Source organism: Aquarana catesbeiana, linkage group LG11 (genome assembly GCF_042186555.1).
Source record: "Aquarana catesbeiana isolate 2022-GZ linkage group LG11, ASM4218655v1, whole genome shotgun sequence".
Lineage (NCBI taxonomy): Eukaryota > Metazoa > Chordata > Amphibia > Anura > Ranidae > Aquarana > Aquarana catesbeiana.
This window is the reverse complement of record NC_133334.1, coordinates 108,905,567-108,932,153: the sequence shown is the minus strand read 5'-3', so window position 1 is coordinate 108,932,153 and position 26,587 is coordinate 108,905,567. Positions and strand designations below refer to the sequence as shown.

At 40.2% G+C, this 26,587-nt stretch overlaps 1 protein-coding gene across 1 annotated transcript; it reads left to right on the top strand.

Moving 5' to 3' along the window:
- Positions 1-594: 594 nt before the first annotated feature.
- On the top strand, positions 595-6,173 carry LOC141112238 (toll-like receptor 5). Its single transcript, XM_073604866.1, has 2 exons — positions 595-689; positions 4,170-6,173. Exon 2 carries the CDS (start codon positions 4,175-4,177, stop codon positions 6,116-6,118), a length of 1,944 nt encoding a protein of 647 aa, XP_073460967.1. The 5' UTR covers positions 595-689; positions 4,170-4,174; the 3' UTR covers positions 6,119-6,173.
- The last annotated feature ends 20,414 nt before the right edge of the window (positions 6,174-26,587 follow it).

The following is a 26,587-nucleotide window of genomic DNA, read 5'->3' as shown; positions in this document are numbered from 1 at the left end:
ACTAATATACAGAAATACACAGTATACATTTATGCACAAGAAAACTAACATTTCTGATCTGCTTTGCCGGCCAGTAACTTACATTTTTAGAGGCCCCAGTACAAACAGAATCATTTCAAAATTATTACTGCGTCTTTAAATGAAAGTATCTGGTATCCTTATAAAAAATGACAGTCCACAGCAAAGACATTCTTAAACCTACAACCCACATTAATATTTATGGTATTTCAGCACAGAGATCAATTAGAAAGTGAGACTTGACAAGAATTTGGTCAGAATTATAGAACAAAGAAATTTCCGGAAAATAAAACTGGGACCCTACATGGAAATAAAGGAGCGCTGGCAGCTCTGGGTACGGTGTGTGCAACAACACTTGTATTCTTGGAATAAATTAACAGCAGGGTGTGGAAGTTTTTTGTCCCCATGTTAATTAGAGAGAAACCCCTAATGATATTTGTTGAGTAGTAGTAGTAGTAGTATATGGTGAGCGGTCAGGACGTGGGAATTTCCTACTCTCTGTTGCCAAGCATAACTGTGATTCTCTGACGTCAGCAATGTGTTTCCTCATTGAGAAGTTGTATCTGCCAAATATATAAATAGAGGATAAGCAGAGACTTAAGCATTTCTGCACTGGAAGATCGGGTTAGTGGAGACTTCACCAGTTTCTGAGTCCTGTGGTTGAGACATCAGTAAGTACAAATCTGTTTTACTTTCCCAGTTCATGCCATAAAGTTGCTCATGTACCAAAGAGTGGGTAGTGTTAGCAACCATGGGACTGGTCAGATTAGATTCAGGTTTAACTGATCTTTTCCAGGGCAGATTTTGTCCTAACTACTGGCAGCAAAGCAGAAAATACAATTTTCAATATGGACAGTTTATTAGGGGAGGACCATAGCCACAGATAAATTCTCATCCATCCATCCATCCACCCATCCATTCATCCATCCATCCATCCATCCACCCATCCATTCATTCATCCATCCATCCATCCACCCACCCACCTACTCCCCTACCTGTTTATCCATCCCTGCACATTCCTTTCTGCTGGTTGTGTATATCCTGGCCATCCCTCCTCTTTCCTATATGAAAGCAGTTTATTTCTTGGTATTGTCCTAAAACTGATGATACTCTGTCCAATCCCCGTTTTCACTAGACCATACACAATACAGTCTGTGCAATCTCCTATAGATCTGCCAACTAGTATGTAGTGCAAGAGCCTTCCTTGGGGGGGATGCGATTGAGGGGGCCAGGTCTAGGTCTGTTTTGCGCCCCCCCTAAAATTTTGACCACCAGCTGCCACTGCATAAGACCATACCAGGATCTCGTCAATGTAAAAGCCCATCCAGGGCGAGTGCAGGGGTGCATAAACAATAGGAAGTTACTGAGCAGAGAGGACCGACCACCAAAGCAAATCAGTCCAAAGGATCAACAAGTGCACTGACACTTAAAGCGGAGTTCCGCCTGCAAAAAAAAAAAAAAAAGTCAGCAACCATGCAGTCAGTTTCTGGTGCAGAAACTGACTGGAAACTCACAGCATTATGTGAACTAGAGCCATTGGAATACATGGAAAACACTGCATTTTATGCAGAAATAAAGGCATACAGAACTGCATCCGATGTGAACTGGCCCTTATGTAACACCTTTATCCCAAAAGAAAAAAAAAACAGTTTCTGTAACTGATTATAAAGTGTAAGCTGGAGCTTGGTTTTAATGTGTTTAGTGTATCTAAATCTGCTAGTATATCTAACATTCCCCTTCCCCTGGACTGACAATACTGCTGTCCAAAAGCACCCCTGTTGCTCTTTCATGGCACTCTAATATAGGAGGTGTATTACTGGTCAGATCACCAAGTGAAAACAGAGGGGGAAAAAGCCTAAGGGACAGTTTTTTTCTAGTTCACGCCAATGCAGTCAGTTTCAGTCAGATTCCGGTGCAGAACTGACTGCACTGGTGTGAACTAGAGCCATTGGAATACATAGAAAACACGGTGCATGCATTTTTAGTGCAGAAAAAAAGCACACAGAACTGCATCTGGTATGAACCGGCACTAAAGAAGAAAACAAATGCAGCTACCATCTAATAATTGGTAAGCTGCAAAATATATTTTTGGTTTTGGGTTTAATATTGCTTTAAGATCCTAGACCAGAAACAACCTCCTAGATAACTTTATACCACAGTAGCAGTGTACCGCCAAATATGTCTTGTATTTGTACTACAATACGATTACCTCACACAAATGAGTTAAATAGTTACCCATATAGCCCTAAGGGAGGGTGAATTGGACTAATACATATAAAGAAGATCCTTTTCTTTTTATAAAAATACATACCATACATACTGTCCACATGCATAACAATAAATGCTTACCCCCTTTAAAATGCAAGTGCAATATACAGTAGGTGGTGAAGAGAGCAGAAGAGCAAGGGGTTAACATAACAATGACCCTTTGCGATGGTGTTATCATATATCCTAAAGGGTCTTTAGACCTGTACAGTATCAAATGTAAAATAATCTTCAATAACACCCAAATATATATTGTTACTTGCAACTGGTTTGTGTAAAAAATGGGTCTTCTCAATTGGGGTTCCCAGAAAAGTCCCCAGGTGTTTCCCCCGTGACCTACCTAGCGATGGCAGGCAGGTCATGGACATATTGTGTCCCCACCTAGCCGACACTCCACAATGCTTCTACCCACATTCAGAGCAGCGTAGGAAAGCAGCTACCTTAGGTGTCTTGTGTCTACTGTTCTGTAGACTGCTGCCCCCCCCCCCCCATACTGTGCCCTAATATTTTTTTAAACTATTGCTTTGTAAATGATATGAATAAAAAAAATCATATTTTTGAAATGTATATGTTGTGATAAGGGTACCTTCAAGCACCTTGGTGCTTCTGTAAAAAGTGCAATGGTGCTCCAAAACTTTAAACAAGTGAGGTGACTCCCCCTTCGGTGACCCCACTCACCAGAAATTTCATACTATAGGCTGCATAGGATGTATATTGTTTGATATAGGCTGCTAGCGCTGTTTCATACTTTATATCCAACTTTTTAGACTTTAGAAGTTTAAAGGCTAAGTTCACCTTTTCAGGCGGAATTTCACTTTTCATAATAAATAGAATCCTTTTGTAATATTATTTCTGGCCCAGCAATCCCAATATTATCTCTCACCTCATCCACAAAACATTTGAAATTTCATGTTTCTGTTTGCGTTTTAAAATATTCTTTCTGGTTGCATCACTTCCTGTAGGTCAGCTCCCATCATTCACTGTGTTTTTTTCACATAAAGAGTGAACCAAACCTATATATATATATATATATATATATATATATATATATATATATATATATATATATATATATGTATTTTATATGTAAAAAAATATATTTTTGTATGGATGCCATCAAGGAAATTTACTTTTTATATCTTTTTTTAGAGATGCTCAAGAATGTGAGAAAATCCATACAAAGTGAGAGAAATTGTCCTCTTAGACAGTTGTCAATGGAACATTTGACCCATTGGATGATTTACCCTCACCATTCATTCTGTTGACAACTCTAAAATTTAGAATTTCTCATCACTTCCTGTTTCAGTGACAGTGGTCACCAGGAAAAATAGGTAAATGCACCTAGCAGGGATAAAGACCACAATAAAACCTGAAGGGGATACTAATTCAAGCCTAAAGTTCAGCAAAAAGTTTTAGTTATACATACTCTTTAGCTCTTAAAAGTCAGTACTACAGAAAAAACTTTGTGCCAAAATCCAATATATGTATCACTTTGTTATCATAAGTAGTAACAAGGTTATTACCCACATTAAGGCCTTGTTGACAGTAGTGTTTAGGGGAAGAGTACGAATTTTTGTAGGAAACTCAGTGGGGTTTGTACAATCAACTGTGGATGGGAATCCCTATACAAAACAATGAGAGGGTGACCACATTCGCAACTGTTCACATGTAATTGAACTTGCAGCAATTACCTGTGGATGATTGACCCTGGATGTAAACTGTTTGTGTCATTTCTACTGTTTGCAACATCATTACTGCTCCGTGGAACACTTTGTTGAAAAAGCTTAGATCTGTCACTTCACTTTCCAACACAGTATTTTGTATTTACTTATTCTACTCTTTGTTTTACACAAGTCTTTAATATGCTTTTTTGTATTATCTTACAGGTAACATGTTCCTTCCATCAGTCTTCCTGCTGCTTGCAACGTTTTCTTGTACAGTTTTGATGTCTTATTCTTCAGAGTGTAACATGTTTATGGTTCTGTCTCGCTCTATTTATTCCTGCCAGGCCCAAGGCTTGTTAACAGTTCCCTCTGCTCCTCCGGACATTCAATTACTTTTGCTTAATTTTAACCATATCTCATCCATTTCAAATGACTCTTTCCCGACCCTCCCAAAGCTACAAGGCCTATTGTTGGGTGGCCAGAGCATAAAAGGGCCTTTTCACATAGGAAAGGGTGCTTTCTACAACCTGCCTAACCTTACATTCCTTGACCTTGGAGACAACCGCAACCTCAACCTGCACCCAGAGGCCTTCAAGGGTCTTTTTAAACTTGAAGTTCTTATTCTAGACTCTAATGGACTTGATGAATCTGTTTTGGAATCCAGTTTGTTTGGTGAACTGTTCTCTCTGAGGAAGCTTGATCTTTCTTATAACAACATACACAGGCTACAACCTGATCCTAGTTTTCTAAGGCTGAAGTCATTTTCTACCATTAGTTTAAAATCCAACAAAATCAGCCACTTGTGTGAAAATGATCTTAAATACTGGAGAGGAAGAAGGCTGGAGCTCCTTGATCTCTCAATGAATCCACTACAAGTGTCTAATACATCCCGGTGTGCTAATCCTTTTGTGAACATAACCTTGGGCACCCTAGATATATCATTCATGGCCTGGAATGCAGACACATTTGGAAAATATTTCAGGACGATTTCAGGTACCCAGGTGAAGCATATTAAGATGAGTCATAGTCCAGTGTTGGGAAGTGGATTTGGATTCAGTAATCTGAAAAACCCAGACGAAAATACTTTTGCAGGTCTCAGCTCAAGTAATGTTTCTATTCTTGATTTGTCCCATAGTTTTGTTTCACAACTTACCCCTGGTGTCTTTTCTGCTTTTACCAAGCTATTGTCCCTTGATCTGTCTTCCAGCAAAATCAGTAACATTAACAAAGGAGTATTTGCAGGTCTAACAGAAATGGTGAGCCTAAATATTTCTGGAAATCTCCTTGGAGATATTACATTTAAAAGTTTTGAAAGCCTGTGGGCTTCCCCCCTTAAAACCTTGGATCTTAGTGTAAATAATATTGGAGCCATCCAGTTTGGAGCAATGGATGGTCTTGTTCTGCTGTCATCACTGAACTTAAGGGACAATGCTCTGAAGCATATACCTCAAGTTAAACTCCCAGCTTTAACTCTGGTACTGTTAAAACAAAACCGCATCTCAGACACTTATGGCTTAGCGTCTTTCTGCCCTAACTGCACTTTCCTGGATCTTTCAAGCAACCGACTAACTGACCTGAGGTCCTTGTGGGATATTCTGCAGCTGAAATCTCTGAAAAAACTGCTATTGAGCAGTAATAAACTCTCCCGTTGTTACTCTGCTAGCAAACCCATAATCAAGTCTGAATTGCATTATTTGGATCTGTCTGATAACGATTTGGGACAGATTTGGAACTCTGGACAATGTTCAGACATCTTTACGAATCTGGAATTACTTGAAATTCTTAACCTTTCAAAGAATTACATCTACTCCTTCCCCGAAGATTTATTCAGTGATTTAAAGAGCCTTCGTTTTTTAGATCTGTCAAGAAATAACCTTAGACTCATCCCAGAACAACTCTTCACTGGCCTTAAAGCACTGAAAACCCTAAACATAGGGAGCAATAATCTTATTACCCTCTCATCTTCCAGTTTTAAATCTCTGGCTTCCTTGCAGACCCTTGATCTGTCACCAATGACACTTGCATGTAACTGTGGTCTCATTGACTTTTCAAACTGGATGGAGTCAACTAATGTCACAGTGAATGTCAGCCAAAGTGGAGAGGTAACATGTTTTAGGTTATCCTCACCTAGCCAGGAGATGCCATTGGTGGCCTATTTTAATGAATGTTAGTAATATGTATTTACTGTATATAACTCTGTAAATAAAAAAACATATTCAAACTGTACCCCCCTCTCTCTTCTGAAGCTGAATAAGAATATAGTTTGTTTAGAGGATGATGTAATTCACAGGAATAAAATTACCTAATTTAAAGGTTATATTTTGTATTACAGGTAATTATATAGCTCCTTGAGTCCATGTCCTCAGAGCTTACAATCTAAGGTCCCTACCTCACATGCATACCTACACGAATTAGGGCCAATTTAGATAGGAGACAGTTACATTTATGTTCCAACAGTGTTCTTCCCTGAAGATTCAGATTGCGACAACCAGACCACTGAAAACCAATCTGACCAACGCTGCCAGCGGACTGTGGCGTAAGATAAGTATCCCTCTATATTAGATCATTCACTAAAAGGAGGGAGGAGCCTGGTAATGGCTCTGCGCACGGCGTGAGGATCCTGAGAACCCTCTCCCTGCAGCTGAGAGGAATGATCGGCCTGATGAGAAGGTGTAGGTAGCTTCCCTCCCCGCCCCCCCTGCTCATCACTCACTGAGCTGTCTTGTGGTGTAAGCCAGAGGAAGTTTGTACCTGCGTCTGACTGCATCCCCCCCCCCACCCCTCCGGAGTCGGATGGGCTAGAAGGCTCATCGAGGACGGGGGGTTAGGAGAACTGGAAAACCGCGGAGATCGGAGCGCTTCGGAAGCGACGGCAGCAGGGAAAACGGTGCGCTGCTGGGGGCTGTTTCAAGTCCCCAGCGGTGTTGCCGGCCGCGGAGAGCGGAGGAACCAGCTGAAGTGCACCGGGGAATTTCGGAGGAGAGAGCCAGGAAGGTGGGTGAGTGGAGCAAGGAGCAGCGGCAGCGGACACTGAAGAGCTGAGAGCAGAGAACAGCTGAGACTTCAGCGGGTCAGACAGACCTGGGCAGATTGATAACATCAGAGACAGCACCTGAACGTTCGCAGCATCAGAGAGCAGCAACAAGCAGTAGTGAGCGTCCCTTTTTGTCCCAACTTCAACAACAACTAAAAGATAAGTACCGTATTTTTTTTTTTTTTTTTTCCCTCTTTTGGCTGTTTTCTATTGCAATTGTCTTGAAGTGAACAGGCAAAGGAAAAGTAATAGAACAAAAGAAAGGGAAAGGGAAAGAACACATTGAAATAAAATGAAATAAAATGGAATGAAAAGCGAAAGTAAATGAAAGTAAATGAAGGCGAAAGAGCTGAAAAAGTAGAATCAAGTGAGCTAAGAAAAACAATAAAAACAGGGGGGGGAACAAGGTGAAAGAGAGACAAGCCAGCGGAAGAGTTGTCTCCCAGCCCCCACCTGCTTGCTGCTGCTGCTGCTGCTGCTGCAGTATCTCCCTTTCTTGTGATTTTTTTTTTTTTTGTTTTTGTTTTTTGCAAATGGTATTAACTATAGGCTCGATAGTACAAACTATAGAATAAGAAGAAATTTCATAGTAACAAAATGTGGAACATATAAGCTCATACTGGAACTATACTACTGAATATATAAATCATCTTGCTGAATACTTGAATTAGATTGCATTATATCGCTAAAACATTTGAATTATTTTGCTGAGCACCTGGGCCCTCATGCACATGGGCTGTTGGGAGAACGTTGTGAAAACGCCAGTGTCTTTGCAGTGACTTTTTTTTTTTTAACTTTTTTCAGCGTTTTTGCAATAGCGTTTTTTAACGTTTTTGAGCGTTTTTTTTTTTTTTTTTTGCTCTTTTCTATTGCAATTGTCTTGAAGTGAACAAGCAAAGGAAAAGTAATAGAACAAAAGAAAGGGAAAGGGAAAGATCACATTGAAATAAAATGAAATAAATGGAATGAAAAGTGAAAGTAAATGAAGGCGAAAGAGCTGAAAAAGTAGAATCAAGTGAGCTAAGAAAAACAATAAAAACAGGGGGGGGGGGGGGAACAGGGGAGAAGAGAAGGAGAAGGTGAAAGAAAGACAAGCCAATGGAAGAGTTGTCTCCCAGCCCCCACCTGCTTGCTGCTGCTGCTGCTGCAGTATCTCCCTTTCTTGTGAATTTTTTTTGTTTTTTTTTTGTTTTTGTTTTTGTTTTTTGCAAATGGTACTAACTATAGGCTTGATAGTACAAACTATAGAATAAGAAGAAATTTCATAGTAACAAAAATGTGGAACATATAAGCTCATACTGGAACTATACTGCTGAATATATAAATCATCTTGCTGAATACTTGAATTAGATTGCATTATATCGCTAAAACATTTGAATTATTTTGCTGAGCACCTGGGCCCTCATGCACACGGGCGGTTAGAAAAGCGCTGTGAAGACGCCGGTGTCTTTGCAGTGACTTTTTTTAACTTTTTTCAGCTTTTTTCAGCATTTTTGCAATAGCGTTTTTGAGCGTTTTTTTTCTTGCAGCTTAGGAACGCCTATGCCACTTGCGGCTCAGAGACGCCTAGGTGGGCGTGAGGCCATGGACTAACATAGACAGGCCTTTTTGAGCTGCAGAAAGGGCTCAGAAAGGCAGCTGTGGAGACGTCCGTGTGCATGGGGACTTAATACTATGGTTTAAACAATTGAACAGCACCAAGGAATGCTTAATGTACTTAAGGTAGTAACATAACCTCTGGAAAACGGGGACTACTTATATCTCATTAATTATTTCTATTATTGGATTGTGGGGAGGATGCCGGGTATGAGAACGGAACAAAAGAAATATTAGTAAAAATAAGTCAATTTAAGAAGGCTGGGAGATTTTTTCATCATTAAGAGACCCCAATCAAGGGGTATTCTGGAAGGCAGCTTCGAAGATCTTATAAATCCAGCCATAGAAACAAACATGAAGGGGAAAACAACAAGAAGTGCGGGAGCAATACCGAAATCACCTAGGACCAGCCTAGGCCCAAGTCCAGGCCCTATGAACAGGTATATACAGCAAGGAATCGGAGAAGGAGAGAAACAAGTGGGTTCAAAGGGCAGACAAATAGATACAAAAGAGAAGGACAACAAGGATAAAAAAGGCCAGTATAAAGTACAAACAGAAACCAGCCACCTCTCAGAACCCAGAATGGAGCCAGAAATGGGAGAGGAAGACAGAGGAAAGGAGGAAGGACAACAAGGGCCACAGTTGCCAACAAAACAGGATATGGAAAAAATGTTCGCGGCACTAGAGAATTCCCTAAAAGCAGAGATGTCAACACTCCATAAAGATATGGGATATATGTTAAACAGAGTGGAAGAAGTAGAGATCAAAGTAGACCTACATCAAAAAAACATAAAGGAACTGGAAGACGAAATAAAGAAATTAAAACGGGAACAACAGGAACAATCATATAAAATAGAAGAGCAAGAAAATAGAGATAAAAAGAAAAACTTGAGAATACGTGGGTTACCGGAAACAGAACAAGCAGAAAATCTAATAGAAAAAATGAACAATCTCTTCAACCAAATCTTGGGAAAGGAAACAACTAACACAATAGGAATAGAAAGTGTCTTTCGAGTAAAAAAACCTCAAAGGTTCGCAAGGGAAACATCTAGAGATGTAATCGTACGCTTTGAAAAATGGGAAGAAAAAAAACAGATCTGGATAAACCTAAAGAGGAAAACACAAATAGAGTTTGCGGGAGGTAAATTACAAATATTTCAAGATTTATCTCAAGAAACGTTGAAAAGACGACGGATACTAAAGCCATTATTAGAAATCCTCCGGGAGCAAGAAATTCAATACAACTGGGGTTTTCCAGCATGTCTAATAGCAAGGAAAAACGGAATAAGTGCGAGGCTAAGACATGTGGAGGAGATTCCGGACTTTTGCAACAAACTAGAAATCCCCTCCCCAGAACTGGAAAAATACGCAAATAGTCAGGAGCGAATAACGGCAGGAGATGACCTGCAGTGGTAAGTAAATTCAAGGATCAGATATCAAGATGTGGACTCTCGAGGAAATTAATATCTGAGAAAATACCACACAACGGTGCAAGGGGCCTTAGAGTGGAAAGGGGGGGGGGGGGGCTGGGGTTGATGGGATGGGAAAAAAGGAAAGTGAAAGGATTGGTAAAACACAACAAAAATGCAGGGAGAGGGAAACAGGGACTCACGGAGTGGACAGGGGGTTGCCCTATTAGTGCTTAGGCAGGGGGGGAATAGGGTGTCTTACAGAGCTCCGCCTCACAATAAATAGAGCAGAGGGGGCAGAGCGTGCCCCACAAAACAAAGTAAAACGCTCTCAGCTCTAGAGAATATGGGGGTAAAAAACCCATATCAGAAAAAAGGGAGGGGGAGGGTGGGAGGAGGGAAAAGGGAGGGAAGGAGGGTGGGGAGGGAAAGGTCTGAGTCACATGAGTGGTTACATAGGCGCACCTATTTTGAGACAAGACATGAGGAGACCCCGTGCGTCCGCTGGGTGTCCCCTCCATCCGGTCACCTGGGGGGACCGCGTGGGGGGGAGGGCCGGAGGACGGGCGGGGAAGAAAAGGCATAAGAATGGAAAACGTAAACAGCTTAAAAATAATCTCTTACAATGTCCGAGGACTAAATTCCCCAGGGAAGAGAAACATCATTCTCCGAGAACTAGAAAAAAGTAAAGCAGAAATAATTTTCCTACAGGAGACGCATATAACCCAAAACTCAAAAGCCAAAATTTATTCAAGAAACATACCAACATGGTATAAAGGAGACTCGCCAATAAGAAGGGCCAAAGGAGTAGCCATCGGTATAGGGAAAAATGTACGTTTTCTAATAGATCAAAGGAAAATAGACCCGGAGGGTCGATATCTTTTTATTACAGGAACTATACACGGGGTAAAATATACATTGGCCAATGTCTACTGTCCTAATAAGAACCCTAAAAAATATTTGATAGATATAATTAAAATACTAATGGAATTCAAGCAAGGAAAATTAATACTAGCTGGAGACTTCAACTTCAGCATGGATAATAAAATGGACAGTACCTCAAGAGTAAGGGACAAAGAGGTAAATCAACTAAAGAAATTAAAAAGAACATTATATGAACAGCAACTAATAGACCCTTGGAGAATTCAGCACCCCAGCACAAAGGACTACACATTCTACTCAACAGTACACAAAATTTACTCTAGATTGGATTACATCATGGTCGAACATAGAAACTTGGAAGAAATAGAAGAAACAAAAATAGGCATAATAACCGCCTCAGATCACAGCCCAGTAACCTTGAGAATGAAAATAAAAAGAGAAGTCCTTGAAAGGGGTCCATGGAGAATCAACGAAACTTTATTAGAAGACAGTGAGACCGAAAAAAGCATCATAGAAGAAATTAAAAGATATTTTTAGGAAAACGATACACCAGAGGTATCGAAAGCAACAATATGGGAGGCGCATAAATCTGTTATTAGGGGCAAGTTAATAGCCATAGGGGCAAGAAAAAAACAGGAAAGGAAAACAAACATGCAACAAATAATTAAAGAAATTTATGAATTGGAACGAAAACATAAAAATCAAGTAAACAACAAAATCTTCGGCCTACTATCTCAAAAGAGAGAGCAATTAAAAGACTGGATGGAACAAGAAGAAAGGAAGAACTACAACGGAGTAGTACAAGAAAAATATAAATGGGGTAATAAACCAGGAAAATACCTAGCAAATCTGGTAAAAAAAAAGAAGTCTTTGAATTACATTGAGAAGATCAAAAATGAAAAAGGAGAAGTGGTAAATAAAACTACAGATATAGCGATAACATTTCAAAAATACTTCAGCTTCCTTTATGCAATAAAAGGACAGGAAAGTTGGAAAGAAGCGAATACAAGAACAAAGAAGATACAAGAATATTTAAAAAAAGCAAACTTACCAAAACTAAAAATAGACCAACTAGAAGAATTGGAAAAAAATATTACGCATGAAGAGGTAAAACTGGCATTAAAGGAAACTCCCGTAGGAAAAAGCCCAGGACCAGACGGGTTTACGGTCAAATACTATAAAAAATTTGAAGAACAGCTGACTCCAAAACTATTAGAATATATGAATTCCTTAGGGGAAGATGAAGAAATAAGAAGTGAATCGTTATTAGCTCATATTACAATACTACCAAAAGAAGGGAAAGACAAAGTTAACTGCTCAAGCTACAGGCCAATAGCCCTATTGAACGCCGATACGAAGCTGTACTCCAAGATCCTGGCCACTAGGATAAAAAAACTAATCCCACTGTGGATCAACCCGGACCAAACTGGTTTTGTCCCGGGGAGAGACGGGCGGGACAACAGCCTAAAATCATTATTGATGTTGCACAAGAAGGTGCAGAATGAGACCCCAGTTCTATTCCTGTCATTGGATGCAGAAAAAGCATTTGACAGGGTAGACTGGGGTTTCATGATGGATACATTGCGGCATTTGGGTATCGGGACAAAAATGATGAAGTGGATAACAAATTTGTATAATGGCCCGACAGCAGTCGTAAAAGTAAACGGTAGACTCTCTCTAAAAATTAAGATGCAGAATGGAACACGGCAAGGCTGTCCACTGTCTCCACTATTATATGTATTGGCTTTAGAACCACTATTAGCAACACTCCGCAATAACAAAGAGGTAGAAGGAGCGAAACTAGGAGGAAAAGAGCATAAGATCGCTGCTTACGCGGACGACATCTTGATGTACGTATCCAACCCAAGAGTGTCACTCCCAAACATACTGAAAGAAATTAAAAAATACGGAGAACTGTCAAACTTCAAAATTAATCCAATAAAAACGGAAATATTAAACATAGGTCTAGAGAAAAAGGAAGTTCAGTTTTTACAAAAAGAATTCCCATTCACTTGGGTAAAAGAACTAAATTACCTTGGAATTAAAATAACTCCTAGAGTCAAAAAAATTTATCAGGCAAACTTTATTCCACTGATCAATGAGGTCAAAGAAGAAATGAAAAAGTTAAGAATACAGCCACTTTCATGGATTGGAAGAATAAATATGTTTAAGATGACGATATTACCTAAAATAAACTACAGATTACAGATGTTACCAGTAAAAATCCCGCAGAGCTTTTTTAAAATAATTAAAACAATCCTGCTAAAATACATATGGCTTAATAAAAAAACAAGAATTAATTACACGCTGATCACAAGGAAAAAGGAGCATGGAGGTCTTGCCGCTCCAGATATAAGTAGGTACTATAAAGCCATAGTTTTAACACGAATGTTAGAGTGGACAAATGAGAAAAATGAAAAAAAATGGGTGGAAATGGAAAACACAATAAGTGGAGCCACACTACATAAGAATATTTGGATTCCACGGAAATATAGAATATTGGACACCGACACGCACGAAATAACAAAAAATGTATTTAAAATTTGGGACACCATCCACTTAAAGAATGAATGGAAATATAATTCACCACTATTAGCACTCACAGGATCGAATCTCTTCACCCCTGGGAGGGAAATATTTGAAATCCAAGGAATAGGTAACCCACAACTGAAAGATATCACTAGAAATGGTAAAATAAGAACACGAGTAGAAATAGAGGAAAGGAATGGATGGAAGATGAATGAATGGAAGTATACTCAACTAAGGCACCTAGTAAGCACAATACCACACCCACTGAGAGATGAAACAAAATTAACTGCACTGGAAAAGCTATGTAGCAATGAAACACCATTAAAAAACGGAACATCAAAAATTTATAGTATACTGACAGATTTGGAAGCACAAGAAAGACCAGAATATATAAATCAATGGGAAAAAGAAATGAATTTAAAAATAGATAACCAAAAAGTGGAAAAAATGATAGAAATAGGATATAATAAGGCTTGGGACATGAAGACCATAGAAATGAATTATAAACTAGTATCAAGATGGTATATGACCCCAGTAAGAATACACAGATTCCATCAAGATAGAACCTCCTTGTGTTGGAGAAAATGTGGCCAAATAGCAACGATCACACACATATGGTGGGAATGCCCAATAATAATGGAGTACTGGAAGGAAGTGTTAAATAACATAAAAGAAATAACTGGAGAAGAAATAGAACAAAATATTTGGACTTGCCTCTTCCATATCTACAATAAACCTAAGAAACAATATAGAAAATCAATAATACCTAACCTCCTGAATGCGGCCAAGGCCTTAATTCCCAAGAATTGGCTAAAAAGTGGAAAACCAGACATTAGAAACTGGCTAAAGGAAATAGATTATCACTACAAAATGGAAGGAGGAGAGAAAGGGGATAATAGTAGATGGGAAAGTTGGAAAAACTACAAAGTCTCGGATATTTATTTAGATAGGATAAAAGAAAGAATAGGTGCAGAGCCAAGTGGATAAATAAACAACATAAAGGAACGGACCAGACACAGGGGAGGGGGGGCGGGGGGAAATAAGAGGGACTGAGAGAGATTAAGATAATAATAGGGTTTATAATTATAGAAGGCGTTTTGTCGTCGGTTTTTAAAATTATTTAAGAATATCCTAGAAGGGAAAAATAATAAAGATGTGACGGAAACAATCCACAATGATGTGAAAAAGGAGAAGAGATAAAGTTTGACACATAAAGTTGAAATAATGTCTCTCGGAAAACTTTCGCTGAAGTGGATAAAAAGAAAAAAAAAAAAAAAAAAAAAAAAAGATCATTCACTAAAAGAATGAACACTATAATCTTCATCAGCTGGGGGGAGCAACAATGTTACTTTTTAGCATTAAAGGAAATTTGTGCAGATAAAAGGATGACAACTGTCTGCAACTACTGACTTCCTTCTAAAAAATACTGCAGGTTGGTTGACTGTCCCTGGTTTCAGAACCTTAAAGGGGTTGTAAAGGTAAAAATTTTTTCACCTTAATGCATTCTATGCATTAAGGTGAAAAAACTTTTGACAGTACCGCCGCCCCCAGCCCCCCCGTTTTACTTACCTGACGCCTCGAATCTTCGCTGCTCGTCCTCGTCATCTTCATTGCAGCTCAGCCTGGTCGCTGATTGGCTGCAGTGGATGGATTGAAAGCAGCGCAGCCATTGGCTCGCGCTGCTGTCAATCACATCCGATGACGGGGCGCGCCGGGGGGCGGGGCCGAGTGATACAGCGAGCGGCTATAGCCGCCGGCTGTATCACGGGAGCGCGCCCGCAAGCACTCACCACCATGCGAGGGAGCTCGCATTAAGGTGGTAAATGCTTGCGGGGAGGAGCTGAAACAGCCGCCGAGGGACCCCAGAAGACCAGGTTCGGGGCCACTCTGTGCAGAACGAGCTGCACAGTGAAGGTAAGTATAACATGTTTGTTATTTAAAAAAAAAAAAAAAAAATACCTTTACAACCCCTTTAAGTCACAAACCTAGATAAGCATATCAGAGTGAAATGAGAACTATGCATTATACACTTGTTCTTGTTTTCTGATTCAGAGTATTGAAGCCATTGGACCACCATAACAGCCATGCAACTAGCAAAAATTAAGAAGAGGTCAGCAATGGCAGCCTCCATATTTCTTTATTTATTTCAGCACAGGTTTTCTTTAGGAAGTCCAGGTGTATATGTTTTATCATTTTGTTGTGTCTGCAAGAATAAAATATAAACTGTATGTAACAATTTGTCATTTATTAGAACAATCACGTATAGAAACCACATGCGGTTCTCCATGTCAGTGTTATGCTCAAGTTTTTGTTTTAGTTTTGGGAAGTGTGGGAAAGAGTTGGAGTCGTATCTCATGATTTTATGGTATCCAGTACACTCATACGTTCTATTTATATCATGTCACAGGTTCAGAAGGTTCAAGGGTTGTCTGCTCTGGAGAAAAGGTTGGAGATGATGGCTACTTATTTAGGTAGTCTTGGCTGTTCTTGAAGTTGGTAACTTGGAGCTGTCTTTTGGTAAGATAGTAGCAGTAAGGCCCCTTTTCACACGGGCTTTTCGATCAGGTCCGCCTGTCAGTTTTTCAGGCGGACCTGATCGAAGTCTGTCGGGCGGAATGCCGTGTGAAATAGCCCTATGAGTTCAGAAGTTTTGGGTAGCAGTTAAAAAGGCTGTACAGCCAGAGTAGTGCAGAGCTAGTCAGAGCATGTCTGCTATCTTGGCCATACACATGTGCCCTTTATTCATAATACCTTAAAATAAATAATGAACTAAGTGCCAGCAAGTAAAAACTATACTGAAATATACACCAAATAGAATTTTACGTTGAAAAAAAAATGGTGTACATAACAATATGTAGGTTCCAGCTTGAAAGTATAACCAGAAGGGTTATAGTGATTTGACAATAAAGAATTTTAAATTTCTCCATTGAACCATTGTGAAGCAAAGAGGATATACACTATATTGTCAAAAGTATTGTGACACCTGCCTTTACACGCAAATGAACTTGCTAATGGCATCCCAGTCTTAGTCCATAGGGTTCAATAATGAGTTGCCCACCCTTTGCAGCTATAACAGCTTCAAATCTTCTGAGAAGGCTGTCCACAAGGTCTAGGAGTGTGTCTATGGGAATGTTTGACCATTCTTCCAGAAGCGCATTTGTGAGGTCAGGCACTGATGTGGACGAGAAGGCCTGGCTCACAGTCTACACTCTAATTCATCCCAAAGGTGATCTATAGCTTGAGGTCAGGACTCTGTGCAGGCCAGTCAAGTTCCTCCAATCCAAACTCACTCATCCATGTCTTTATGGACTTTGCTGTGTGCACTGGTGCGCAATCATTTGGTGGAGGGGGGATTATGGTGTGGGTTTGTTTTTCAGGGGTTGGGCTTGGCCCCTTAGTTCCAGTGAAGGGAAATCTTAAGGCATCAGTGTATCCAGAACCATTTATTTCAAACTGTGGTCAGCTGTTCCGGGCTTGTTTGGTGATCGTCAGTGCAATGTATGGTTTCTATGGAGCAGGGTTTGGGAATGAATCTGAAATTTTCCCCAAACAGATTATGGTTAGGTGTACTTAAATGGACCAAACAGACCTTCACTAAAACAGTGCGAAGCACGGTATATCCTTCTTTATAAGAAGGTACAGTATCTGCATTGAGCTAGGTTTTAACTACACAGTGGCTGAGTGGTTGGCACTCCTGCCTTGCAGCACTAGGGTTCTTTTTCAAATCCTAACCAGGGCACTACCCGTGTGGAATTTGTATGTCCTCCTATGCTTGTGTGGCTTTCCTCCAGGTAATCTGGTTTCCTCCCACATTCCAAAGAAATGCTTGTAGGGTAACTGGCTCCTGACTTAACTAACCCTTGTATGCATATGAATGGATGTGGAGTAGAGGCCTTCAATTTTAAGTTCCTTGAGAGAAGGGACTGATGTGAATGATCAATATGCAAAGTGATGCCTAAACTGTCAGCTCTATATGTAGTAGAGCTGCGCGATTAATGGTTAAGAATCGTTATCGCAATTTTTTTCACCCTTACGATCTTGAGAAAGTATTTCCCGATTCTTTCTATGTAGAGAATTCTCTCTGCTCTGCTGAAGCCACAGCTGTCAAAAGAGAGGGAAAAAAAAAATGGGCAGTCTGCCAAGAATCACAACATTGTAACAATTTGTCCTTTAGATCAAAGGAATACACTTTGGTGTGTAAATGAGGGAAGTTTAACCACCTAAACACTAAACCTTTTTCTGACATTTGTTGGTTTCAAGTTAAAATCATTTTTTTTCCCTAGAAAATTACTTAGAACCTCCAAACACACACACACATATATATAGATATACATATATCTATCTATCTATATATATATATATATATATATATATATATATATATATATATATATTAGCAACCCTAGCGAATAAAATGGTGGTTGTTGCAATATTTTATGTCACACTGTATTTGCGCAGCAGTCGTTAAAATGCAATTTTTTGGGAAAAAATTACACTTTAATGAATTTTTAAAAAAAAGGAACCAGTAAAGTTAGCCAAATTTTTTTTGTATACTGTGAAAGATTTTACGCCGCGAGAATCGTGAGAGAATTGTGATCTTTTTATCCTAAGCAAAAAAATTGTCATTCTCATTTTGCCCAGAATCGTGCAGCTCTAATATACAGTAAATACTGTAAGTATAGGAGTGTAGCTTGTTTCAGAATACAATGCATCCACTAGGGGGCAGAATCTAACTGAGATAAACCTCCAGCACCCAGCAATGTCTGTGTTGTTACCTTTGTTACAAACATATCATTAAAGAGACACATATTACAAATACAGGGAAAAATATTTACATTCCACAACCCAAAATGCATTATATTGATTTATTTCTTTTACATTCTTAACTTGTGTATTTGCCATATGTACAAATCAAAAGAACAGTGGTGTCACCTATTTTATACCAAAAAATGACTACTGAATAAAGCACAATCATTTCAGCTGTTACAGCACACTGTATTATTATCTATACACATTCCAGTTTTTAAAGAGACGGGTGAAAGAAAGATGTATGAACAATAAGTCTGCCCAGAGTTTTGTATCATGTACCTGCAGCTTGCTCCTGCGTAGATCGCTGAAGCCCAGCACCTCCTTAAGGTGACCACATGTTACAATCTGATTGTACAATCCTCTTTAGATCTACCAACAATTGGGTATCACACAGGCCTAGATATATAGAAATTGAATACATACTTTAGTAAACCCTTATATCGTAGTAAAGCTCATAGTGGCCATAAAAACCTCTATTTTATTATATGATCCATGTGCAACTTGATCAAAATTATTAAATCTGCAAACAATCGAATAGCCATAACCTTCCTTTGATCAGTTTAGCCTCCATTTTGATTGAATTTTAGCTAGAATGAAATATTATTGATCTTTTTGCATCAGTCGGCAGCACTGAGATACTTTGTTCATGTATACAATCAAATTTCGATGCGATTATGAGATTACATGGTGGAAATAGTTGTATCTATACCTCCCATGTGTGTGGAAAAAAGCACAAATCTGCTGCTCTAAGTATAAAGCAAATTACACAATAGCTAAAAGTTAAGCTGCTAGCACAGTATTGCTGAACTACAACATAAATATAAAAGACAATGATAGTGCAGCGCTATATTAAAGTTATCTAAAAATTATTAGAAAAAGTCCATATCAACAAGAGTCCATATAAAGTATCCAGAGGAGATAATGATACTATGGTGCAACTAAGTGTCATAAGCGTGAAGATATCATCACCAACACCCGATCACACTGCCTCTTACCCTCCAGCATAGACCTTCACAACAAAGGTCAAATGCGCAGGGGTCAGCAATCCAGTGACAGCTCCAGCAGTATTAATCCACCCCTAGGACTCTCAGACATCCACCAAGGCTTCATGAATCCCATACAGAGACAAAAGAAACACTCCTCATGGTGTAGAAAGCCCAAACAAATGTATTAGGTAAAAAGAATAACACTCACATTCTTATGCCTCGTACACACGATCGGACTTTCCGACAGCAAATCGGTGGAATTTTGTCCGAAGGATGTTGGCTCAAACTTGCATACACATGGTCACACAAATGTTGGCCAACAATTACGAACGTAGTGATGTACTAGACGTACTACGTGTTATTTATTATTGGGGTTATTGCTTTGACATTATTTTTTTGGTATATTTCCTATATTTCCTATATTTTCTATATTTTCTACATCTTTGGATGCATAGAATGCACTTTTTGGTTAAGTTCTATTGGCAGATAGCATGTCTAATTTTATTTGTTTTATTTTTTTAATGCGCAATAAAAAAGTTGTGGAGAATAATACTTGGCATCCTCTCCTTTCTCATATTTCCCAGTCACCTCCCTTATTCCCTTCACTGCACTATCACTCCCCCCCCCCTTTCCTTTTTTTCCCCCCTTTCCCATTTTTTCTTTTTTCCCCCCTCCCCCCCCTTCCATCCGATCCAGTTTGTCTGGTCCTCTTCACCTCACATTTTGGTCCCTTCACTGGTGCACTTTCAGTGCTCTTTTCTCCAACATTTCCATCGTTGCATGGTTTCTATGGGCGGCAGGGCCCTTGTTGTTTGTCTGTTCCTGTTAGTCATTCTTTTCCCTCCTGGGGTTTTCACTGTCCATTCGGTGTTAGGTCTTTTCTATTCCCTCCCCCCCCCTTTCCCCTCTTCCTCCTTCCCACACTTGCTCCCCCCCCCCCCTTTTTTTTGTTTTCCTCCTTCTCCCCCTTCTCCCTCTCACCCTGTCCCTTCCCCCCCTTTTTCCTTGTGTTTCATTGCACTTTTTTGTTCCCTGCTCAACCATGAATCCACGCGCTATTATAATTAAATTGCTTTTAAAAAGTCCCTTTGGGAATTAACTGATCCCTCGTTCTTAATTTTGTTTTCAGCATTACCGTTACCCCATTTTGGGTGTAGTGCATACCGTTCGCTGCCTGTGTGTTTTTTCCCCCTTCCCCCCACCCGAGGGGGGTAATATATGCGTGCTTCCTTGCAAGGCATACCTGGTCGATTGCCCGCTCTCCGGGGAGCTGGTCTGTCATTGGGGAGACGGACGGCATAGGAGGGATTGCATCACTGGGAACATTCTGAAACATTGGGAACTCTGTGACGGGCAACTATATAAATCATGCATATATGCTGTGCTGTATGTACATGAGTTTGCCACTGTTGATTATTTATGCCATGCCTGACACATGCTTCCACCCCAACAGCTGACATTTATCCTCTGAAGATGACCCAGTGAGGGTCGAAACGCGTCAGTTTCCATTTTCCATGATCTTGCTGTGTCTAATATACTGTACTGTACATTGTTCCCAATTACGGGCATTGTCCGCTGTGATTTTTATATTGTACTCCAGTTCGTGTCCTGACTCAAAGGTCAGAACTCATCTGTTTTATACCATTTTCTGTATTAATAAAATTAACTTTTTGACTATCTATAGTCTTTTTCATTGGCTGCTTTAAAGCCCCGTTGGGGGGTTTCTCATAGTATTTTTTATGCATCTATTGAGGTGCGCAGCCTAGTTGTCTGTACTCATCTGAGTGTCTCTGGTTGGTCATTACTTGGCTATGTGTTTTACTTCAAATGACAGTTTGGTAGTAGGCAGTTACATTTTAAAAAATACAATGTAAAATTGACAAGGGACACCAACATTTGTATAAGTGTTTCTGCGTGTCGAGCATAGGGCATCCCATGCTGTAAAAGAAAGGAGCAGCCTGTGCTGTAAATTGCCTCCAGCATTGCTCCTGTTTCTTCTTGCCCACTTGCCATTTTGCTAAAACCCAGAGGTCCTGAGCAGCAGTAAATCTTTAGACCGTCAGCAGATCTTTGGCAGGGGCCAAAAAATCAAGAGTAACTGAGCATGTGCAGATTTTAAACTGTATAGGCACTTACGTTTTTAATACATGTTGGCAGGGGACAAGGGCCTCTTCCCAACAACCCTGGACTTGTCGTCTGCAGGCAGGGGGCTTATCGGAATCTGGAAGCCCCCTTTAACAAGGGAGCCCCTAGATCCCGCCCCCTCATGTGAATCGGTATTGGGTGCATTGTACCCCTACCCATTAGCCAAAAAAAGTATCAAAAAGTAAAAACCACAATAGACATATTTTGACAATTCCTTTATTAAAAAAGAAAAAAAAAAGTGTCCCGTGATGTCCATCCATCATCACTCATGCCGCTCGACGGACTCAAAAAAATAGAAAAAAAAAAAAAAAGCTCTGCCTCGATGGGAGGCCTCCCGGCGACTGCTGTCTCTTGGCTTTGACATCTGTTATATAAGCAAGGGTGGAGCCACCTGGTGACGTAATCGAGTGACCCCGCCCCTTCTGACATCATGTGACCTCAGAGTGGGACAGGGTCATCCGTTACGTCAGCAGTTGGCCCTGCCCTTGCCTATATAAGAGCTGTCAAAGGGAAAAGACAGCAGTCAGGGGGAGTCCTCCCATGGAGGCAGAGTTTTTTTGTTTTTTTTTCTATTTTATGGGCACGGGCAGCGTGATTGATGATAGATGTACATCGTGGGATACTTTTTTTTTCCTTTTTTAATTAAGGAATTGTCAAAAACTGTCTATTGTGGTTTTTACTTTTTTGACACTTTTTTTGGTGAATGGGTAGGGGTACAATGTACCCGATACCCATTCACATAGGGAGGGTGGGATCTGGGAGCCCCCTTGTTAAAGGGGGCTTCCAGATTCTGATAATCCCCCCACCCGCAGACCCTGACAAGCAATGGCCAGGGTTGTCGGGAAGAGGCCCTTATCCCAATCAACATGGGGACAAGATGCTTTGGGGGGACCCCAAAGCACCCTCCCCATGTTGATGGCAAGCGGCCTGGTATATTTCAGGAGGGGGGGCGCTCGCTTGTCTCGCTTGGATAAGGGTCTGGTATGGATTTTGGGGGGGCCCCATGCCATTTTTTTTTTTTACATTTTGGCATGGAGTTCCCCTTAAAATCTATGCCAGACCCAAAGGGCCTGGTATAGATTTTGAGGGGGGACCGCATGCTGTTTTTTAAAAAAAATTGACGTGGAGTTCCCCTTAAAATCCATACCAGACCCATAGGGCCTGGTATGGACTGGGGGGGACCCACGCAGATTTTTTTCATTTTGCTGCAGCACTATGCAATACACATTGCACAGATGCGCCACTTTACAGGCAGACTAAGGGGACCCCCAGGCACAATATTTAAAGGAATATTTCATTTTTATTGTTTTACTTTAAGCATTATTAAAATCACTGCTCCTGAAAAAATGGTAGTTTTAAAAACTTTTTTTTTTTTTGCATTGATACATGTCCCCTAGGGCAGGTCCCAGGTCTCCATACACTTTGTATGGCAATAACTTGCATATAAACCTTTAAAATTAGCACTTTTGAATCTTCATGTTTGTGTCCCATAGACTTTAACAGGGTTCGCATGTTCTCTCAAAGTTTTTGCCTGTTCGCATGTTCTGGTGAAAACCGAACTGAGGGGTGTTCGGTTCATCCCTAGTGGGGATGCTTTTCTTCAGCAGGGACAGGGAAGCTCGTCAGAGTTGATGGGAATATGGATGGAGCCAAATACAGGGCAGTCTTGTCTTGCAAGTCTGCAAAAGATTTGAGATTGGTCTCGGAGGTTTACCTTCCAGCAGGACAATGACTCTAAACATAGCTACAATGGAATGGTTTAGATCAAAGCATATTCACGTGTTAGAATGGCCCAGTCAAAGTCCAGACCTAAATCCAATTGAAAATCTGTGGCAAGACTTGAAAATTGCTGTTCACAGACACTCTCAATCTAATTTGACAGAGCTTGAACTATTTTGCAAAGAAGAATGGGTAAAAATGTCACTCTCTAGATGTGCAAAGCTGGTAGAGACATCTCCAAAATGTAATTGCAGTGAAAGGTGGTTCTACAAAGTATTGAAAACCATTTATCATTTTCCTTCAACTTCACAATTATGTGCCACTTTGTGTTGATCCCAATAAAATTCATTTACATTTTTGGTTTTAACGTGACAAAATGTGGAAAATTTCAAGGGCTATGAATACTTTTTCAAGGCATTGTAACTGAAAACTAGCAGAAGGATACAAAAGTCTAGACTGTTATGGTTCAGAAGGAAGTGGGTGCTTGCTCGTCTTCCCTTTTATTTAATTTTGACGTGGAGTTCCTCTAAAATCCATACCAGACCCCAAGGGCCGAATTTCAATCCATGTATGAGCAGGCTGGTTGTACTGAAGTTGATCACTCAATCGACTTCAGTATACCCAGCCTGTCAGTTTTTTTTTTTTGTTCAACCACTGCCGACATCTTTGTATTCTGATGGCTGGGAAACCTCCCGCTGTCAGAATACAAAAGCTCTGCAGGATGGATTCCCACATCAACACTGAAGGTGTTGATACGGGAATCTAGCAATTTTCTTTCCTGCAACCAGTGGCTGCAGGAAAGAAAATTGCCTAATGTATGTACTGCTTAAGTATGCATATGTGGCCACTCATTAAAATTAGAAGAAAAGAGGTTTAACCTTAAACTACGTAGAGGGTTCCTTACTGTAAGAGCGGCAAGGTTGTGGAATTCCCTTCCACAGGCGGTGGTCTCAGTGGGGGGCATCAATAGTTTCAAGAAACTATTAGATAAGCACCTGAACGACCACAATTGCTGTGATTTTCTGTGTTCTGTACAGAGTGGCTACACCACTGCACACTGACCACAGGGGGTTGCTTGCCTGGCACCACTGCCATTAACAGAATACCTTATATATTTTTAATGAATGCAAAGAATTTCCCGATTGGACGAGGTGGAGATTGTGATAGCAACACCCTTCCTCATCCAATGAGATAATGCCTTGTATTCATGAGAAAAAAAATAAAATATGTTCTGTATATGGTTTTATGGTTTCAAGACCAAGCAAGCTACAGTAGTAGCTGTGTGCAGTGGGGCAGCCACTTGGCCCAGGACTAGGAAGATCACAGCGATCACTATAGTAGTCCTGATTACTACAAGACAGTCAGCTTCCACAGAGGTCCCTCAGGTGTGAGATAAGCAATCCCAAAATGGAGCCTCCAGAAATTTTCACATTTTCCGCCAGAGATGTAAGGGTAGCATTTCTCAACGGCCGGGTTTTAGGCATCTTGATTGGCAAGCAGAGGAAACTGACATCATCACACACATGTGCATTGGAGTCAGTAACTCCGGTACAGCCAGAGTGTTCCGGGAATTGTGCATGTGCAGCTCAGTGTGCACTCAATATAAGACTGCAAGCTGGCTGTTGCATGTTAGCCACTTGCCGACTGTAAAACATTCATATACAGTGGCTCTCCTGCACCAGATCACGTACTAGGTACGTGATACATCACTTCTGAGTAGGGGGGTGTGCTCACTGCCGGCGACCCGGCTGTGCTGTGATTAAAGACAGCATATGTTGATCAACGGGTGCTGGACAATGGATTACCGCTGACACCTGCCGATCATTGGGAATTTACACAGGACAGAGCCCTGCCTATCAGAAGGGAAGTAATGGATTTAAAATCATCACATCCTTTAGTAAAAGCACCTAACACAGTACACCAAAACACTGGTTAGGCACACATTCAACCCTTTGATCGCCCCAGATGTTTAACCCCTTCCCAGCCAGTGTCATTAGTACAGTAACAGTGCAATATTTTTAGCACTGATCACTGTATTATTGTCACTGATTCCCACAAAGTGTCCGATTGTTTGTTGCACTATCACAGTCCCGCTATAAGTTGCTGATCGCTGCCATTACTAGTAAAAAAAAAATACATAAAAATTCCAATATATATACCATAATTTGTAGACGCTATAACTTTTGCGCAAACCAATTAATATACACTTAGGCCCCTTTCACACAAGCGGACCGTTCAGGTCCACCTGTTTTTTTTTTCTTTTCAGGCGGACGCTCGATGCACCTCTATAGAGCGATGGATGTCAGCGGTGACATGTCCGCTGACATCTGATCCGATCTGCTCTGCTAAATCCAGACGGATGGGAACCCTATTTTCCATCCCTCTGGCGGATCGGATGAAAACAGACAGGCGGTCCATTTTCATCCCATCTCCCCATAAAGGAGAGCGGAGATCTGACAGGTCCATCTCTGACAGTGAGCGGAGTCAGACCTGTCATCCGCCGGCTCAACAGGGATCAACGGATTGATCCCTGCTGAGCAAGCGAAGTCCGTCCAAACGGATGCGCATGTGTGAAAGGGGCATTATTGAGATTTTTTACTGAAAATATGTAGCAGAATACATAGGGGGTCATTTACTATAGTGCTGCAGCGCTAATTACCGCTAATTACTGCTAATTAGTGCTAAACAGTATTCACTATAGCACTGGTAAAAAAAAATACTCCCAAAATCGAATTTACTATAGTTCCCTGAAACCAAATAGCGCCCAAACCCTTACTATGCTAAAACCTGGAGTAGTGCACATGGAAATAATGTTTAGAGCATAATATAATTGCCTAAATAGTACTGAAATATGCGGTATATTATTTAAAGATCATCTGTTTTTAAACTGTGTGAAAAAGTGATTTCTACACTGAAATATCTTTAAAAGTCTGAGAAGAGATAAATTCCCCGTTTTTGTACAACTAGGTGCCAACACAACTGAGCATGCTCAGACCTGCAAATAGCTCTCATTTTAGCTCCAGTGTCTTTTTACAGGGCGCTATAGTAAATACCAGAATGGGCGCTATGTTAAAGAGCAATTTTTGGGAGTGAAAAGTCCAAAAAAATAATCCAATGCAAGTTTTAGCCATTGATTCTAATGGTACAATTGTAAATTCCCCAAATAAACCTTTTTAATGTTGAGATGAAATATATATTTCTCTGAAATAAATTTTCCTTTGCAACATTGTTGCTTCTACTTAATCTATTTTGTTTTTAAGAATGCTAGAATGTGAAATGTTTTGATAAAATATATTTTTCTCTGTCACTTTCACTTGTTACTCTCCATCTCACAACAATATTTACCCAAACTGACACAGATGTCTTTACAAACCGTAAACAATACCATTGCTGATGCAAATTTAAAATGAGTCATTATTTTTTGTGCTTTTTATTATTTTCCAATAATCATAATTTTAGCCCAAAAAATGTGATATGTTTACCAACATCAGAAATCAAAATGTAATTCCCAAAAGTTTGAGGGTAATATCA